We start from the raw sequence: 18,195 nt of genomic DNA on the forward strand, positions 1-18,195 counted from the left end.
TGGTCCATAAATAACAAATCCAATGTTGGCCACGTAGGACAGATCCGGCAACGTAGTTGGTGGGCAACCCTCACGATCGTGACATTTACCACTAAATTACCACGAAAGTGAATAAATTAAAAAAAAAAAGAAGGTAATTTTCAATTAATTAAAAGGAAAAATATATAAAAAAATAAAAAAAATTTCGAAGGTTAATCCAGCGCGGTTCTTTCATCGTTGCAATGCGTGTATATAAATGAGTGCAGGATCCTTGATCTCTCTGCGCCGGCCTTTGCCCTCTCTCTCTCTCTCTCTCTCATCTCACCTTGCCGGTGACGAAGAATTCATCTATATTCCGGTGAGGTCTCTTGTATTCTCATCTTCTACGCTTCCGTTGGTCTTTGTTTTGTTGGATCCGGTGCTCATTTTGGTCTGATGTCGGCTTTCTTTTGATTTTCTCTCTCATTTTGATTCTTCTTCCTTTTGTTCTTAAATTGTTGTTTTTCCGAGCTCGATCTTCGAGAATCATCGCTGGATTTGGTTATAGCGCCTTCATCCCTCGTTCTTAGTTTTTATATGAAAATGTTTAAGAAAGTTTGTTGTTTTCTACATTGATTTTGAACTATGGATGTCAATAATACTCTGGATTTTGAGGTTCCAACATGGAACACGAAATGTAGCAATATTTATCTTAATTCCGCTCTGACTGAGCTTTGAATGATTTTGGCTTCTGATATCACTGATTAAAGTCTGTAGATTTGCTGGAATCTATGGATCCATTTACTAAGCAGATGCACATGGAACATAAGGATAAATCTCCTTAAATGACCAAAATTTTTTGAAAAACATCTTCTTTGATCTGCTTGGCTTTTTCGGAAGAGGTCCACCTCTGCATTTAAGCTTTATAATTTGGTTTTGTTCATTTGCTAGATTTACTGCCTTCTTCCTGTCTCTTTCATTATTCAGAACTTGGGTGAAAACCTGGTTGGTTTAGTTGTCTGCATGTACAGTTACCCATGTAGAGATCTTCTTTCCTTTCCACAATATGATGTCATAAAACTAAAAGCATGATGCTGTGACTTCTCTGACACTGAGTTCTGTTTTTGCTTGATAGGACAAAGAGAGGGATTGGCTGTTGATCCACCATGAAGGCACTAATTCTTGTTGGAGGGTTTGGAACACGCCTGCGGCCTTTGACTCTTAGTGTCCCCAAGCCGCTTGTTGATTTCGCTAATAAGCCCATGATCTTGCATCAGGTAATTTCTCCTTTACTCATGCCTAAAAAATAAGCAAAGAGGAGAAGTAGATCTGTTCATTGTAACATTACATGGATTTACCACCCGCTTATAATTCCCCTATTTTTACAGTTATTGTCATATTGTATCTAAGAACTATTGCATAGATGTGATATTCTGGTTTCAGGCAATGTTAAGATACCGAAGGGCTAGCCTTTCAGGTCCGATTAGTTGGATGGATTAATTCTTGGTCCTTTTATGTTAAAAATCTCTTGAAAAAGGTTAAAAGTTATATGCTTTACAGTTTTTTGAAAATACTTTTCAGCGGTAATATAGTTTTAAAGCTATAAGCTTCTTATACAAATATTCATGCACATTTTGTTGTCAAGTGTCCTTTAAGTTCGAGATCTCTCAGACGTTCATTAGCTGTTGAGCAAGACAATTGAGTTGAATTATTAGCTCTAACTATTGAGGTTTTTTCCTTCAATCATGATCAGATTGAAGCTTTGAAAGACGTTGGTGTTACTGAAGTTGTTTTAGCCATTAATTACCAACCAGAGGTAAAAGCAAGCCATTCCCAAATACCAATTTTGCAGCTACGCCTCTGTCAGCTCAAAAAAAGCCTCTTTTTTTATTTTTCTGCAGGTTATGCTCAACTTTCTAAAGGAGTTCGAGACCAAGCTTGGTATCAAAATCACGTGTTCTCAAGAGACTGAGCCATTGGGCACAGCTGGTCCCTTGGCTTTGGCCAGAGATCAGCTAATAGATGGTTCAGGTGATCCCTTCTTTGTTCTCAACAGCGATGTCATCAGTGAATACCCTTTTGAAGAACTGATCCAGTTCCATAAATCCCATGGTGGAGAGGCCACAATTATGGTGACAAAGGTTTGATCTAGTTACTATAGTTTCTTATATGTTTTTCTAACTACTGCTCACTTGGCTACAAACTAATCCAATTACCTTTGTCACTCTGGAATAGGTAGATGAGCCATCCAAATATGGTGTTGTGGTCATGGAAGAGGAAACTGGCAAAGTGGAAAGGTTTGTGGAGAAACCAAAAATGTTCGTTGGAAACAAGATCAATGCAGGAATTTATCTTCTGAACCCTTCTGTTCTAGACCGCATCCAACTGAGGCCTACTTCAATTGAGAAAGAGGTCTTCCCCCAGATTGCTGCAGACCAAAGGCTATTTGCCATGGTCCTGCCAGGATTTTGGATGGACATTGGCCAACCAAGGGACTACATTACCGGCCCTAAGACTCTACCTAACTTCTCTAAGGAAAAAATCTCCTTTCAAGCTATCTACTGGCTCTCACATTGTTGGAAATGTGTTGGTGCATGAGAGTGCTGTGATTGGAGAGGGATGTCTGCTTGGCCCAGATGTTGCTATTGGACCTGGTTGTGTGGTTGAGTGCGGAGTGAGGCTGTCAAGGTGTACTGTAATGAGAGGAGTCCGCATCAAGAAGCATGCCTGCATCTCCAGCAGCATTATTGGATGGCATTCTACTGTCGGACAATGGGCACGTGTCGAGAACATGACAATCCTTGGGGAGGATGTCCATGTATGTGACGAGATATACAGCAATGGTGGTGTAGTTCTTCCTCACAAGGAAATCAAATCAAGCATTCTTAAGCCTGAGATTGTTATGTGAAACGCATCGGTGGTTCATCCCTATCATCTCCACCAGTTGCAAAATATATATATATATATATACATAAATATCCTTGTTCATATCCTTTGTTTTACCATGCCAGAATTTGGGAGTTGAAGTCTGTGGATACCAGTATGCCATCTACTGGGTCCTCCTGTTCATGTTCTATGAATCTTGTCATTTCATTTCCTGATCTGTCTCTTACGGATCATGTGTAATAACTTCAAATGTTTGATCTGTGAATAGTCTTTGTGCAGCTTGTGTTGGATATGATTCTGATTTTAAAACTCTAGTCACTTCCATATTAATTTATACACGTATCTTCTCTTCCGAGATGTTGCAGTGCCAGAGCTAGACGTATCCAAGACCTGATCTTGTTCTGTTGGGACATGGATTGAGAAAATCTATGGGCTGATGAATTATTGGGGAATGAAGATTGGAGAGACAGTAAAGTAGTAAAGCCATATGCAGATGCTGGACCTACCATGTGAATACTGGTTCGCTCTTGGATCTCATTGCGCTGGAAAGTGCATGTGAACAGATTGCGGGGACCCTCTTGATTGATGGAATTTAATGAGACATGGATATATAACAGTCTTTGTTGGCTGCTATCTTGCAAAATGAACACAAGCAATTATTTTCTAATAAATTATGATTTATTGATTTGCTGAACTTTTTTTTTTCCCCTGATTTTTATTTAGTGCAGTTACCTGATAATAAGAATTTTGCGCAGGAACGTTACTCCCTCATCTCCACCTCAACAGTGCGGTGTTATCAGACTGTATTTTATTTTATTTTATTTTTTCAACAACATCCACTACAAGCTTAAAAATTTTTATGAAAACTTAAATAAGAAAACCAGGCCAAGCCAAGTGTAAGTCTTCAACCGCGCACCAGTTTTTCTATACATGAATACATCAAAAAAGTGAAAAACCATATAATGGTATGGAACAAGAGGTAGCTTCTCAACAAACAAATACATGACCTCACAATTGGTGTGTAACACCAGAAAGCTAAACAATGTCTCTTTTATTAAATCAAAGCTGAATAAGATGTACTGGCAAGGTCTTGAGGAGGATAGAAGCTGTTGTGACCAATGAATAATGTGAGGCAATGGCAACATCATTGTGATGAGCTGAGGTGAAAAACTTGGCAGCTAGGTTTGTAAGAGCGCTTGTTCACAGCTTGCTCGAACTTCTTTGCAGCTGCTTCATTCTCTTCTAAGCTAGTCTGAACAAAATATCTTATCCACCATGTTGAGCTCCGGAGTTTAGCCTGCATTGAAACACAAGACAAAATAGGTGTCTTTGCTTGAATATGACAACAAAATGTACTCTACAGAGGCTGAGGCTAAGGATTGAATTCCCATGGTAACATGAAGGAAATATTTTTGAAAAGATGCAAAGACGGATCCAAAGTTTGAGATGCTATAATTGATGTTACAGATGTATAAGTACGAAGAAAGCAAGAATATTAAGGAATTTAATTGGCAGAAGAACATACGGGCTTTCCAAACTTTGATAGCTCAGAAGCTTTAGCTCTCTGTTGACCTGGATAACCTATCAGGAAAGTGAAAGAAATAATAATTGAGAAAATCTTATCCATATAAAGACAAACCAGGGCAAAGAAGAATTCAAATGCAGATACATCTAAATCTTGTTTTTGGGAAGCAATTGCCTTCACATTAGAAGTTCAAGGACACATCATGGCATTGTGCATTCAACTGTCAGGAGACAATTTTGATCATAAGATCTGTCCCAAGTTGTCTCTCAATCACTTCAGAGATATTATAATGATCAGTGCAAACTTGGTGAACTAAAAACAAGTTAATGAGCATACTACACGTTGACTACAACAAGAGAATAATACTATATGAGGTTTATACGAATAACGCTGTAAAACAAAGCATTAACAGTCCCAAAACAATAAAGAGAAATTAGTAAGACAAAGTACCTGCAAAGATAACAAGACCTTCTGATGATACTCTTGCCAAGTCTGGAAGGGTCTTATTCAGGTACTTCGGAGACAGGTAATCCAATGCATCAGAGACTAAAACCAGAGAAAATGATTTTGGTCGGTAAGGTAGAAGAAATTTGATATCAGCAACACGCACGACACCCTTGCGGACAAGGCTCTTGCAACTACTATCTGGGTCCTCTAGATCATAAGGCTCAATACCCCAAGCTTCAATTCCCTCTTCTTTCAACAATTTAGAGACCACAGAACAAGTTTCAGGTCCCACATGTAGAACTTTTTGCATGCTGTCACCATATGCTTTCTTTAGAAATGGTATCGCTTGTATAACTTCTGATGTGCATGAGACATCTACAAATTGCAAACTCTAGATCCTTTAAATTTTGAAAGTGAAGAGAAAGCAACCCATCAGTAAACACTGCTAAATTTATAACATATGCTCTCCAAATATAAACTGGGAACAACAAACATTTTTTTTTTTCTCAAAATATGAAATGGCAACAACAACAAGGCATTAAAATTTTGCCTTGAAATACTAATAAGATCAACTACATTTGCATACTTCGAAAATAAGAACAAGTTGATTGATCCTTACTGTATGTTGGAATCTACTGATAAAAAAAATTACAAGCATTGAAGTTACATCGACCAAATATAAATTCATTGAAACACAACAGAGTGCTGAGATCAGCTCAACAGATCCTACTGTTTAAAGGAAAAAGTGTAAAATGCCAGATATTCAAGAATAACAAGAGTCCATTGTTAGAGAACTTATTCAATTATATCACTTGAAAGGTGGAAAAGGTGACTAAGCCATAAATAATGAGGAGATACTGCATGATAGAATCGGTGGAAGGTACTTGTGGCATGGACAGTTAATACTTTCCTTATACCAACAAAAAGGTATCAGCTGCAAGCATAGGTAGAGGCGACTGTTTTTCAACTTGATATGACAAGACACGAACTGCAAGCATATTCTGTTCATTCGCAAGATATCAACAAGCATTCAAAAGCAAATTAGCTCTTCAAGAAGAGTTAATAAAGTCGGTTACTATCAGCACAGCAAAAGGTAAATACGAGGGACACATAGGAACTTATGAAACCCTTGATCAGAAGATATGCCTAGCTCATTCAGCATAAAACCAAACAATGTCCTCAAGATCTGACTTTCAATATGATATAGACCGACAGGATGTTGATCAACGCACAATCTATGAATTGAGGCTTAAAGCTGGTAAATTTATGGCACCATACTACTGAAAAACATATCAAGTCGGAGATAGAAACATGCATAAGCACACTACGTTACTTAATAAAGTACACAAGAGCCCACCTTCACCAACACGGGAAACATCCCTAGCGCCACCAAATCCACCTGAACATGTTAAAAAAAAAAAAATTTGAGTAGGAATGCGGCATCAATCAATACAAGAAGAAGCATTCAAAGTTTAGCTATATCTCAAAAACAAAAAGAAGTCAACAATTTCTACTGAATCATCTGAGTATCTAACCTAGGCCGCCATAAGAATAAGCAATCAGAAGAAAGGCACCCTGGAAAAAGTCCAAAAAACAACTAAATCAATTAACAAGCTTCCAAGACACCAATCAAAGGAGCAGCTCAAGATCTCGAAATGCATAAAAAAAATAAATACCAAAACTACAAGTCCAATGGGCAACAATGGCGAAGTTCGTGGCTTCTGATGCAATGCCCCGGAAAAAGGAAGGCTTCCGTTGTCGGCAAGCCTCCGAGAGGGATTCACTGCTCTCCTCGACATGGCTTTTCAACTTTCACACAATACACTCACAATTCCCTACCCATTAAAATTAAATTAACCGCACAAAAAGTCACAAAAACAAATTCCAAGCAAGGATCGAGGAGCCAAACCTGAAATTTTTCAGAACTGGAGAACTAGAACGTCGGATCTGGAGAGACAAGAGGAACAACGAGATCTGGAGTCTCGCTCTCTCGCTCTCTCGCTCTCTCGCTTAGCTGGCTTCCAGTGTGGAACAAAGAACAACACTAGAGACTGGGAGCGATGTTGCCTTTGTGAGATGCCATTCTCAATGTCTAGAATGCATAGCAGTGGAGACGGATGGTCAAGATGCTATCTTTTGGCCAGTCATTGTTTGAGAGCCGTTGGATCTTGAAAGAGATTTAAATCCCTTTAACCGAGTTAATTAATTAATTAATTAATTTGATGAACAATAAGTGTAATAAGTTAATTTATTAGGTTACATACTAATAAGTTATGATTATCAGAAATTAAATTAATTTTTTTTTTTTAAAAAAAAAACTAAATTAGGAAATCAACTTGATTATATTTACGATGACTGCCATCAATCGATCGGTGAATGCGATGCTTCCTCTCTGAATGAACAACAACACAGAAGCCCTTTTTCGTCAACGAAATCAAACGAGGGTTCCGAAAGACGAACGGAATCGATGGCGGAGAGCTCATCGTCCCCGCAAAAAGGACTGCAAGCTTCGGCTGCTGGGGATCCAATCCAGCCATCGAATAGTCAAAACCCTAACCTTTCGTCCCCGCAGATCCACCCTTCTCCGTCTATGGATATGCCGCAGATCTCCTCGCCGCAGTTGCCGTCATCTCAACCGCAGATGAGCCCGTCATCGTCCATGGATTATGCGCAGAAGCAAGCATTGCCGGCGGGGGCGCAGCAGAACGGGATGCCTGCGACTGCGAGTTTCGGGGTTCAGCCTGGGCTTCAGAGGACTGGGTCGATGCCGAGGATCAGCCAGTTGCAGCAGCAGTTTGGGCCAGCAGCGGCAGCCAGCGCGATGAGGCAGCATAATGGTATGTATGCCGGGCAGATGAACTTTGCTAACCCGCAAATCCAGCAACAGCAACAGCAGCAGCAGCAACAGCAGCAACAGCAACAGCAACAGCAGCAATTGGGAGGGGGGATGTCAAGGTCGGGAATGATCAGCCAGGGAGGGCAGCTACAAATGGTTTCCGGCCAGTCGCCGGGGCATTTCAATCTACAGTCGCAGATGCTCAACCAGGTATTCGGCCACTTCTCAGTGTTTCTGCTTTTCAGGTGGAAAGATAGGTTTTTGGATGACTCACTCCCTTAGTTGTAGCCGAGACAGAAGATGAATTTAGCCCAAGGTTCGCAAATCCTTCAAGGGAATACATCGGGGCAGGCATTACAGGGCATGCAGACAATGGGGATGATGAACCCGCTTGCCATGAACTCACAGCTTAGAGCCAATGCGCCTCTTTCATATGGGCAGCAACGCTTTACTCCTGGGCAGATGAGACAGCAACAACAGCAACAACAGCAGCAGCAGCTATCACAACAAATGCCTCTCACATCTCCTCATGTATGTTTGAACACACTTTAGATCAAAACCTTTTTTTTTTCTTCCTTCTTTGAAAATGTCTCTTCTTTTGATCTTGGGCAATCTATATTTTATTTTAAAGCCGTTATCTTCTATACTAAAATTACTCAAGTGTATGAGATTTAGATACCTTGCTTTAGTCCATTAGGATTCCATTAACTATTCATCTCATAGACTGAATCCTTTGATCTATTCAGCAAAAGCTATTACTATTTTTCTGTTTTTATTATACAATCCTGTGAGAGTGCTGGTGCATGAGAAGTGTTCTCAGAACTCGGTCCGTGTTTTTTCTCCGGAATGGGTTCTTTTAACTTTTATTTTTATTGGGCATGCTGAGTACATTTAATGGCTGCATAGGAATTCCTAGACATTTTGTGTGGATTTGCTTGTTCCTCTCTAGAAACTTCCAGGCTGTTTGTCCACACCCAAATATATTAATGCCAAAATAATGAAAAATTTCCTGTCATGCTATGTCCATGTAGTGTCGTTCTTTTTCTAGGGTAAGTCATATCTTTTTTGTTGCATTGACTTCATTGATTGTGGGGTATAGGATACGGCATATTTAGCACCTTTGCTAAACAAGGTCGTCTATGTTTGATTTGCTGGAATATGCAGAACCTACTTATTTTCATTTTTTGAGAATTAATGTTTTCAAATGATTGTCTGGTTCAATGCTTATTGCTTCAGTTAAACATTTAATTTTTAGATGTTTTCCAGAGAATTCTCATCTGTATCCATTTATGATCGTTAATCTGTCTCACAGAAGTTGTCAGGTCAGACCTTATCGAGGACATTATCTGGATTAGTTCAAAATGGACAGGGATTAGTGCAGAATAGTCTCTCACAGCAGCAGTGGCTGAAGCAAATGCAGCCGGCAATGTCTGTACCTGGATCTGCTTCATATCCTCTTCAGCAGCAGCCACAGCAGCAGCAGCAGCAACAGCAGCAGAGGCAGCAACAAGGATTCTTGCCACAACAACTATCCTCATCTCAGCTGCATCAAAAAACACTGGGTCTCAACCACCAGCAACTTGCCCAACTGGTGCAGCAACAGCAGCAGCAGCTGGGTACTCATCATCATCAGCAGCAGCAGCAGCAGCAACAACAACAACAACAACATCTGCTTCAACAACAACACCAACAACAATTTCAACAACAACAATTGCAACAACTACAGCAGTTCCAGCAACAGCAGCAGCAGCAGCAACCTCAACAATCTCCAAGAATGCCTGGACCTGCGCTCCAGAATTCATCGACTTTGACAGGAGCTCAGGCAGACATGACTACATCTGGCACAACAACACCTGGTGGAAGTTCAAGTCATGGAACAGACACAAGTAGTCAACTTCTTGGAAAGAGAAAGATACAAGATTTGGTTTCACAGGTAGTCAAATTTGTTTCCAGAATGATATCTCATCATATTTTTTCGCATGAAATATACCTAACTTGTGTTTAATTTTCTTGCAAAAGCAGATTAGCTTTTGCAATCAGTTATTCATATTGTGGAGTCTAAACTATGGAATTTCTGTAGGTGGATGCCTTGGGTAAGGTGGACCCTGAAGTTGAAGACCTCCTTCTTGAAATAGCTGATCAGTTCATTGAGTCAGTAAGTACATAAACAATTGTTTTTCTCAATTGACATAATACAATGCAATTTCTTTAGCTACATTGTAGTTTTTTGTTTTTCTCATTTAACATAATACAATGCAATTTCTTTAGCTACATTGTAGTTTTGAATTATGTATCTCATTTATATCATTACTTTTTTTTTTAGTTGGCTACATAAAGTTGGCAGTATCGGGCTTTGAATTTTCACATCAGATCATGACAATCTATTATTTTTGTATTCTTTATTTTGCACATCAACCATGAAGAGTCAACATTTTAAAGATTGGCAAATTGCCTCAACTTATGCTGGCATATTATTTATTTATTTATTTATTTTTATTTTATCTGCATGTCTCATATCAGAAAACGTATGCACTTGTCTGTATGCCAAGCTAATAGAAAACATTAGAAGGTTTCCCTATATCATGCTATGGTCCCAGAAATTGATTTTGTTTGCCACTTTGAAATCCTTTCCATATTGTATGGTTGGTCTCTTTTTCATAATTTGTATTAATGTACTACGAATTTCTTCTTTTTGACTAAACCTTTTTTCAGGTTACCACGCTTTGCCTGCACTCTGGCAAAGCATCGGAAATCTTCAACTCTGGAGTTAAAGGATCTATTGCTGCATCTTGGTCTGCAACTTACCTATTTGACATGTTGCTACAATTCCCTTTTTGTTAATTTAATTTGTTAACAAGTATTTAATCAGTGGTATTTAACTTCAGTCCTATAACTGACATGCTACTTGTTCTTGGGCATTGATATAAGTTTCAGTTATTGATGCATTGGCTATTCCTTCTAATATGTGTTTTATCGTTTGTTTAAAACGGTTACATTGCAGCCTTTAATTTTGACTTTGTTTTCCGGATTGAAATTTTGGAGGAACATCAGACCTCTTTTTTGCCTTCTGAGCCTAATTGGATGACAACTTTGCGCAGAGAAAAATTGGGACTTGAAAATTCCAGGTTTTACAAGGAATGAACAGCAGCAACACACAAGAACCGTAAGGAGTTTCTTTAATCTTCAGTTCTTTTGTTAAATCTTATTGAATAAAAAATATATTCTAATTTTCTTGAAGGACCAATAAAAATATCTTCTAATTGTCTCGAGTCTTTCAATAAAGTTAAGGGTGATGCTCTCTAGGGAAGGACATGAAGTATTATGTTATTTATGAAACAAGCCGCTTACCAATACCATCTTAGCTCAAAAAAATGTCAATCAGGTGCCAAAAGGGTCATTTTACACTCACGGGAGTTGTATGCAATGATGCTGGCTGGCTATTGAGCTAGGTCTTGCAGACAAATAAACCTAATTTATCCACATTTTGGATTAGGGTGGATATGATCCTGGATAGTTGAATTAATAGTTCAGTTCAGTTTGAACGCTCATTTTATGTCTTCTGTTCCGCGAACATTTAATTCCACCTAGTTCTTCAAACATTTTTTTTTTATTTTGTTACTAAAATTATATAAGTGTCCTCATCCAAATTTGTCCCTCTTCTGATGAAGATGCAAATATGCTAACTTTTCTTTCTTAACATGTGCAGTTGTCAAATGACATCCACGAGAAACGATTGGAAATGGTACGCCCTGTTTTTATGAACATCTCATTTCTTTTACTATTACAAATTTACAATTACTTCTTATGCATGAGTTAATATGTTGATTGGTATGAGCATCATTAGGTACGAGCTCTGATGGAGTCACAAAATTCAAAGAATGGTCTTGCAACTAAAGTTACTGCTGGAAACCAGTTTGCTGGTGAATCAACAATTAATCGTCCTATGAAACCTTCACCTAGTTCAGAACAGTTGGTTCTGCCTGCATCAGCTTCTCAAATGTTGCACAAAATTCAACGGTTTTAGCTTTCTGGCAACCTGACCAATAATAGCTTGTAATTAATCTGCACTCTCTCATTTTCTTGTTTAAAATGAAAAATATTGTGATCTGGTGATTAGCCTCAGTTTTTCCCATGTTTTTTTTTTTTTTGTTCTAGTGTACAGGTAAAAACCCCATGGCTCGGAAGTAGTTTTGAACTAAGCTGGTCGCTGCATCCAACATCCTTGTCTAATATTGATTAAATTGTGTTTGTGCTCTTCTTGATGTACGTGGTACTCTCATGATTATAGAATAGCAAATTGTTGCCCATAAATATAAAGAATAGCAAATTATTTGTAGCATTGCCATAATAGAACAGCTGCTTGGTTCTGAAAGAAAAGTTAAGGTAATGCACGGAGGTCTGGAAAGTCTTTTTATTTTTTTTTCTTGTTATTTTTATTTTTGACATATACAAGTAACTGGTGAAATAATTATTTGTAATAATTGGCCGAGTTGAAAAGCAGTTCAGGATTTTGTTGTGGATTCATGTCTTTAGGGCGAGACAGCCCCATGAGAACATGAGATGAATGTTGAGATGAAGATCTTCAGAGCTGCATTTGGTTTTTGAAGTTAATTAAAGAAAATCAGATTTCTTGAAGACCATCTTGACAATGTAATTAATGTTGGTGTCAGCTTACAACAAACATTCTTCTAGTACTGCCACCTGAATAAAAAACCTCTGGTGGCCGAGACAATAACTTAGTTAAGTACTAGACAATAATTGTTTTCAAATCCACAGAATAAGGAGTCATGTTTGTAATCTATCCAACCAAATAAAACAGCACTGCAAAACAATGTTCAGAGTATCAAGTGGGAGATTCGGCAAGTACCGACGTGTGCCACCAGCCACAGGAGATATTGATTGCACAGCATGTCTCCATTTGAACTATAGCCGGTATATTCCGGTCGATCGCATCACCCAATCCAAGCTGTATGTTCACAATGAGTACCAGGTTTTTTGATCTAATGCAATCATCATTGATCAAATAAGCATTATTGCTTACCTGACCATACTTGTTCCAACCCCAGCAGAACACCTCCCCATCCTCTAATAAAAATCACAGCAAGAGCAACTTGTCAGCATCTTTGCTTATAGTAATAGTGAACATAATGGCTCCACTGGAACATGAAACCTTACCAGTTGTAATGGCACTGTGCCGAGCACCACAAGAGACTATCTTGGCTTTCTTGTTCTCCAAACATGGAGGGTTCACCAGTTTAGGCAAAGTCTGCAACTGAGAGTAGAAAACTATGATGAAAAACTTTATGGTTTTAACTGACAATGTCAGCTGAGATAGCTAGTATTCACCTCAGCTTGATCAGAACCTATTCCCAGCTGCCCAAACTGATTCCCACCAAATGCATAGATGGCGCCTTCAGCGGAGATGCAAATGGTATGCCACAAGCCAGCAGCAACTCCTTTAATTTTAACAGTGAGAAGAGATGGGACACATTTTGGACTCAACTCATCATCTGTACTACCTTGCCCGCACTGGACCAGCAAGGCATGGAAGCATTGTGAGTGAATAAATTTCATCGTTAAAAACTTGTGATTGGATTCTACATGGCAGAGTGAAACTAAAGATATTATCTCAATTCTATAGATTACCGCAGCTTCAATGTTGTGAAATTCAGAACAGCCTAAGAAAACTTTAGAAGGAGATAAGCATGGTACGGCGAAATTCAAGGATTACCACCCGGGTTCTAAATACAGTTACAAATCTATATGTTTCAGTTGAAACTATTCAGTGTCAGCCTGCAGCAGGGTGTTTCTCCTAAAACAACCAATATAATTTGGCAATTGAAAGAAATAACTAAGAATATGAAGCATCTATGGAAAAGCACCATCATATGGAAAATATCAAGCAATTAGTTGCATGAACCTCATAATTATTGGTAAAAGACCAAGTGAGAAAATTATTTTATTTTATTTTACTAATGTATTTATTTTTTTGCGTAAATGCATTCTTTAACTCAGCTTCCCATTCACAGAATCTACACAGTACTACTAACAACCCTCCAAATTCATAGCTACAAGAGGGAGAGTATGGAAACTAACCTGCCCATGAAGTCCCCAACCAAAAGTTAGTAATGCGCCAGTATCTGGAAAAATGAATAAACAAATGAGTACAATTTCTTTAAGGGCCAGAAGAGTTGAACTACTGAACAAGTGATCAGGAATATCAACAACATGGTGAGAAGTTACACTACTAGTAGCCTAGGTCTCTTTACAAATTTAAAATCTATAAATGACGCAGGTTATAAATCTAGCTAACAGGAAATTATTAGTCTTAAGACCACATAAGGCTCGGAGTTGGAAACAACGAAGATTAATCATGTTCTTACAAATGATTGCAGGCATGTTTACAAAACAAATGTAGCTAAAGAAGAGGGGGCTAAATTGCTGGAGGTAATCATGATACGAGGAGATTATACCCATATGAAAGAGAGATTGAACTATAACATAATGATCACAACATAATAGCTGAACAAGTCGGAGAGAAATTCACAAAAGTTCTTCCAATGATGCTTATGTAAATATTAAAATTTGAACAACTGTGCAAGGGAAAACTTGGCGCAGAAGAGTTGAGCAAACAAACTACAATACTGATATTCTGTAACATATCTGGCATAGGACAACATGAAGTGAGAAGGAAAGCCAAAGAATCAAACTAACCAGTGACAACGATGCTGTGACGCCCCCCACAAGCAATGGTCTTCACGTAGCTTCCAATGACCTTATAAACCTGCTCATCTGAACCAATGTTCCTTCTCAAAGCTGCTGGTCGGTCCTTTCCATAAGCACCCAATTCAATGCAAGGAACTGGATGAGGAGATGACACCAAGCGAATACGAGAACCTAAACCAAGCTGCCCTTCCCCGCCATAGCCCCAACCCCAAACCTGGCCAATGTCTGAAACTTAGGGAAACATATCAGCAAGTCTTGTGATGAAAGTTTTCAATCAAACTAAGGAGAAGCTATTACATGTAAGCTCAGATGCAATTAAAGAAATGCAGCACCTGACAATGCCAATGTATGACGCCCACCAGAAGCTACCGCCGTAATCCTCACACCTGTTTTGAGAGTTACCAGACATGGAGGAGCTGACAGAGTCTCATCACCGGATGTTGAGCTTTCTGGTCCTTGTCTAGATGAAGATAATCTCCTGCGCTTTGCACTTTCCTCTGCGCTTCTGCTTTCATTACTTGATTGAGTTCCACTACTTGACCTGGGGTTCACTGAAATGCTTTGCTTTTATTACATCCCTCTTGTTGTAGCATCCAAGGCAGCAAAACTCTTAACTGAAATTGTCTTGATCACCGAAAACATACCCTCTTTTTCATCCTTATCAGGGGGAACTTCCATGTTTTGGTCTACAATGATCGTCCCAGAAGGCACACACTCCTTCCAACCCCATGTGTAGACTTCTCCAAAAGCTGCTTCAGTGAGCAGAAAAATGAAGTAATCCAGAACTTAAATGAGCATATCCACAACCACATTCAAATGAAACCAACTGTCTTGTAGATGTCATATTTTTCTTTTTCATGAATGATGAACTCTAAATTTCTACACATTAATTGCGAAACCAGACATACAGTGAATTTTTCAATAAAAAAAGAGAAACCTGTAACTGCAGCGCAGTGAGCCCACCCTGCAGCAGCCTTCACTATAGCTACTTCAGTGGGGAGAGGATACGCCTCTGGAATGTCCTAAGTAAATAATCAAAAGTCTTGAATTCATTGCAAAGTTTCAAGTTATGAAAAAATAAAAAACAAAAGAGAAAACAATGAAGATGAATAAATAACCGCTAAGGTTGCAGTTCTACCTCATGCTTCCCTGCAGTCAAATAACTTTGACCCATGTCATCGGTTGAACCCCAAGTAAGAAGCTTGCCAGATTCTGCTTGAAAGAAGAAGAAATTATGTGTGTCCTTCACAACACAACCAACTTTTCAGTTCTGCAATACCGGCTACTGGAAAGATTTTCAAACAGTTGCCCGCTGAAAAGCGCGAACATACCTCAAAGAAAACTTCAAGCTAAATCTATTTTCCACTCATTGAGCCAATATGTTCAACGAAAAAAAAGCACAAAAGCCACAGAAAATGCTCAATTTTGTAGTTAACATCTCAAACACAGCAACTACAACCAGAGAATGCATCAGTTAAAAAACGAAACGCTACATTTACTATTCAAAATCAAAACTTGACAAATAAAAAAGACAAAAGAAAAGCTATCAAGCAAAGGAGTCAATGGAGACTGAAACAGCGAGACAGAAGGAAATTGATAAAGCTGGTGAGATACCTGAGATAGCCATGGCAAAGCCGCATCCACCACCGCACACATCCCTCCACGAGTCCCCACTGGTTGAAGAGCCTGGCAAAGGGACAGCCATGGGATGAAGAATAGAAGATCTCTGAGGTGAGGCTCCAGGAAGGTAACCCCACACAAGCACCATCAGCTTCTTCTTCTTCTCCTTCTTCTCACTGACCTCCATGATCTTCCCCTTCCCCACGTCCTCTTCCATTTCGTGTCTCCCGCTCATCCACCATTCATCTCTGTTCTCTGGCTGCTCTCTGCTGGCTACGAAGAGCCCTAAAATCAAGCTTGAGGGAGAAGGTTGGTTGCCACGTCGGATGAACACGTGGAGGGGTGGTTGCTGGCGTGGAGTTCGGAGGACCGGTAATTGGTCAGACGGATCCTGGCCATGAATTCACCCAGAAGTTTCTGGAAGGCGACTAAGCGCTCCAACCGACTTTTTCTTTTTGATGGAACGTGGCATATCATGAGAGGTGACAAATGTTCTATGTGTTTGTATATCGTCCTTTATTATTATTATTATTATTATTTTTAGAAAGAAAGAAAGAAAAGCCCATTCAACAATAACAGCCCAAGACGGCAAGACTACTACTACGGATATAAAATTTTGTGAAAGAAGATTAGTCCCACATCGGCTGTTGGGATGGAATGACTGAGATGAGTGGTGGATAAAAGGAAGGGGAATGGCTTCATTTGCTCATACTTACCTGGACGGGGTCAACGGATGATCAAGAATGTCCGTGGCCTAGGCAAGTGGCTCCTATTGCACTTTGGGGGTGCGCTTGCTTACCATCTGCCCAAGTGGTAGAGTGGACGTCATAATTTGTGGTAGAGGGGGTACGCGCACGCGCGGCCCCTACTCAAACTCTTAATTTAAGCATTTGTCCTTCACACCGACACGGGGTTTATTCATCAGTTTATGCGATCCAGATTAAGTTTGATTATATGAATTATCTTTTACTGTTACATATAATGACATTTTTCCTCACTAAGCAAAAGAAGAAAAACAATAAAATGATGGGTTTATAATGGATAAAAATAGAAACTCAATCCTCTGCTGAAGCTGATGGTTTATTCTGCCAAATAACTGTACTTCTTTCGTCAATTCAGTAAGTTTTACTTCTTTCGTCAATACAGTAAGTTTTGTTATTAGGACGGTCCATCTATGTTAAAATTAATCAATTTGGATATGTGAAAAATATTGATCAGATGTAGTGTCAAATAACTTTTGCAAAAAAATTAGAAAAACCATGAACGCATAAAATTCCTTGAATGGCAAAAAATAGGCATGGAGGAGAGCACTGGCTCAGAACTACATGAATGAGAAAAATGAAGTTGGAAGTGTGATAACACTATATCTGTGAAATAGCGAGAGGGAGCTTGGAAGAAGAGTATTAAGTGGAAAGTTGTCATGGATTACATAACCCAATCAGTTGGTCAACTGTTGCTAGCACCATATACATTACAAAAACTGTAGAAAGAACTAACAAAAGAGAAGCTCTGATCCATATCTATCTATCATCATAGTCTTGAATAGAAAACTAATCAATCAATTATCACGTACCTCCTGCATATGGAACTAACTGTCTTAGAAGATCAATATGAAGATTCCTCACGTCTTCATGAATTGACCTATGAACAGATCCTGAAGTACACCTCTTCAAGAGTGCGCTGGACTAGTTGAAGAGAAAATTATGAAGTTCCTTGAAGTTGTGGAATTGGATTTTGATTCTTTCAAGGCATTTTCAATCTCTTCATGCTCTTTTCTTCTTGTTTTTGCTTTCCTTCCCTTTTGTTTTCCCCTAATTGGAGGTGGGATCACTCTTGTTCAATCATTAATTTTTAGCCAAAACTCTCCATTGTTGGTGAAGTTTATGTAGTGATCATATATCATTTTATTAGTTGAATTAATTAAAATATTATATTCCATATATATAATATTTATTTAATATTTTAATTTTTATAATTACTTATTAATTTCTATGTTATGATTACTATTTATATATTATAATTTTTTTATAAAATAATTGAAATTTTATTGCTATTGATTATCACAAAAAAAAAACCCAAGATTATAATTTCTGTTCCATCCATGAGAAGTTATTAAAACAAAACTCATCGGCCGGTGCAAAAATATGAAGAGAAGCAAGATTTGAGAGGGAAAGAGAATAGATTGCATTCTATAAAT

General features: G+C 38.7%; 3 protein-coding genes, 1 non-coding gene and 1 pseudogene across 15 annotated transcripts; 3 read left to right on the forward strand and 2 right to left on the reverse strand.

Annotated features, from left to right (window-relative positions):
* Positions 1–206: 206 nt before the first annotated feature.
* LOC120282582 lies at positions 207–3,122 on the forward strand (annotated as a pseudogene).
* A 594-nt stretch (positions 3,123–3,716) lies between these two features.
* LOC120282643 (probable pectin methylesterase CGR2) lies at positions 3,717–6,891 on the reverse strand. Its single transcript, XM_039289479.1, has 7 exons — positions 6,726–6,891; positions 6,493–6,650; positions 6,352–6,391; positions 6,174–6,215; positions 4,820–5,191; positions 4,370–4,425; positions 3,717–4,141 (listed from the first exon to the last, which is right to left on the reverse strand). Exons 2-7 carry the CDS (start codon positions 6,613–6,615, stop codon positions 3,989–3,991), a joined length of 786 nt encoding a protein of 261 aa, XP_039145413.1. The 5' UTR covers positions 6,616–6,650; positions 6,726–6,891; the 3' UTR covers positions 3,717–3,988.
* Positions 6,892–7,192: 301 nt separating this feature from the next.
* On the forward strand, positions 7,193–12,148 carry LOC120281996 (transcription initiation factor TFIID subunit 12b-like). 5 transcript variants are annotated; one of them, XR_005542865.1, is made up of 9 exons: positions 7,193–7,862; positions 7,950–8,183; positions 8,965–9,585; positions 9,733–9,807; positions 10,365–10,444; positions 10,751–10,815; positions 11,359–11,394; positions 11,497–11,705; positions 11,808–12,148. XR_005542865.1 is itself a non-coding variant. In XM_039288696.1 (9 exons), the coding sequence occupies exons 1-8, from the start codon at positions 7,284–7,286 to the stop codon at positions 11,674–11,676; spliced, it is 1,878 nt and encodes a 625-aa protein (XP_039144630.1). In that variant the 5' UTR covers positions 7,193–7,283; the 3' UTR covers positions 11,677–11,705; positions 11,808–12,147. The 5 variants fall into 5 exon arrangements, 1 of the variants encoding a protein (XP_039144630.1); XR_005542864.1 differs by having other exon boundaries at positions 7,941–8,183; positions 8,968–9,585; positions 11,808–12,147; XR_005542862.1 differs by having other exon boundaries at positions 7,941–8,183; positions 11,808–12,145.
* Positions 12,149–12,306: 158 nt separating this feature from the next.
* Positions 12,307–16,401, reverse strand: LOC120281997 (ultraviolet-B receptor UVR8-like). 8 transcript variants are annotated; one of them, XM_039288701.1, is made up of 11 exons: positions 15,993–16,401; positions 15,517–15,590; positions 15,316–15,400; positions 15,023–15,130; positions 14,711–14,929; positions 14,367–14,603; positions 13,749–13,792; positions 12,999–13,181; positions 12,828–12,924; positions 12,694–12,737; positions 12,307–12,575 (listed from the first exon to the last, which is right to left on the reverse strand). In XM_039288701.1, the coding sequence occupies exons 1-11, from the start codon at positions 16,231–16,233 to the stop codon at positions 12,438–12,440; spliced, it is 1,470 nt and encodes a 489-aa protein (XP_039144635.1). In that variant the 5' UTR covers positions 16,234–16,401; the 3' UTR covers positions 12,307–12,437. The 8 variants fall into 8 exon arrangements, with proteins under 8 accessions (XP_039144635.1, XP_039144632.1, XP_039144638.1 ...); XM_039288698.1 differs by having other exon boundaries at positions 12,828–12,918; positions 15,993–16,371; XM_039288704.1 differs by having other exon boundaries at positions 12,307–12,618; positions 12,828–12,918; positions 14,711–14,886; positions 14,953–15,127; positions 15,993–16,365.
* A 305-nt stretch (positions 16,402–16,706) lies between these two features.
* LOC120283213 lies at positions 16,707–16,867 on the forward strand. The gene has a single exon (XR_005543208.1). It is a non-coding gene; the product is annotated as a U1 spliceosomal RNA (small nuclear RNA).
* The last annotated feature ends 1,328 nt before the right edge of the window (positions 16,868–18,195 follow it).

Source organism: Dioscorea cayenensis, chromosome 18 (genome assembly GCF_009730915.1).
Source record: "Dioscorea cayenensis subsp. rotundata cultivar TDr96_F1 chromosome 18, TDr96_F1_v2_PseudoChromosome.rev07_lg8_w22 25.fasta, whole genome shotgun sequence".
Lineage (NCBI taxonomy): Eukaryota > Viridiplantae > Streptophyta > Magnoliopsida > Dioscoreales > Dioscoreaceae > Dioscorea > Dioscorea cayenensis.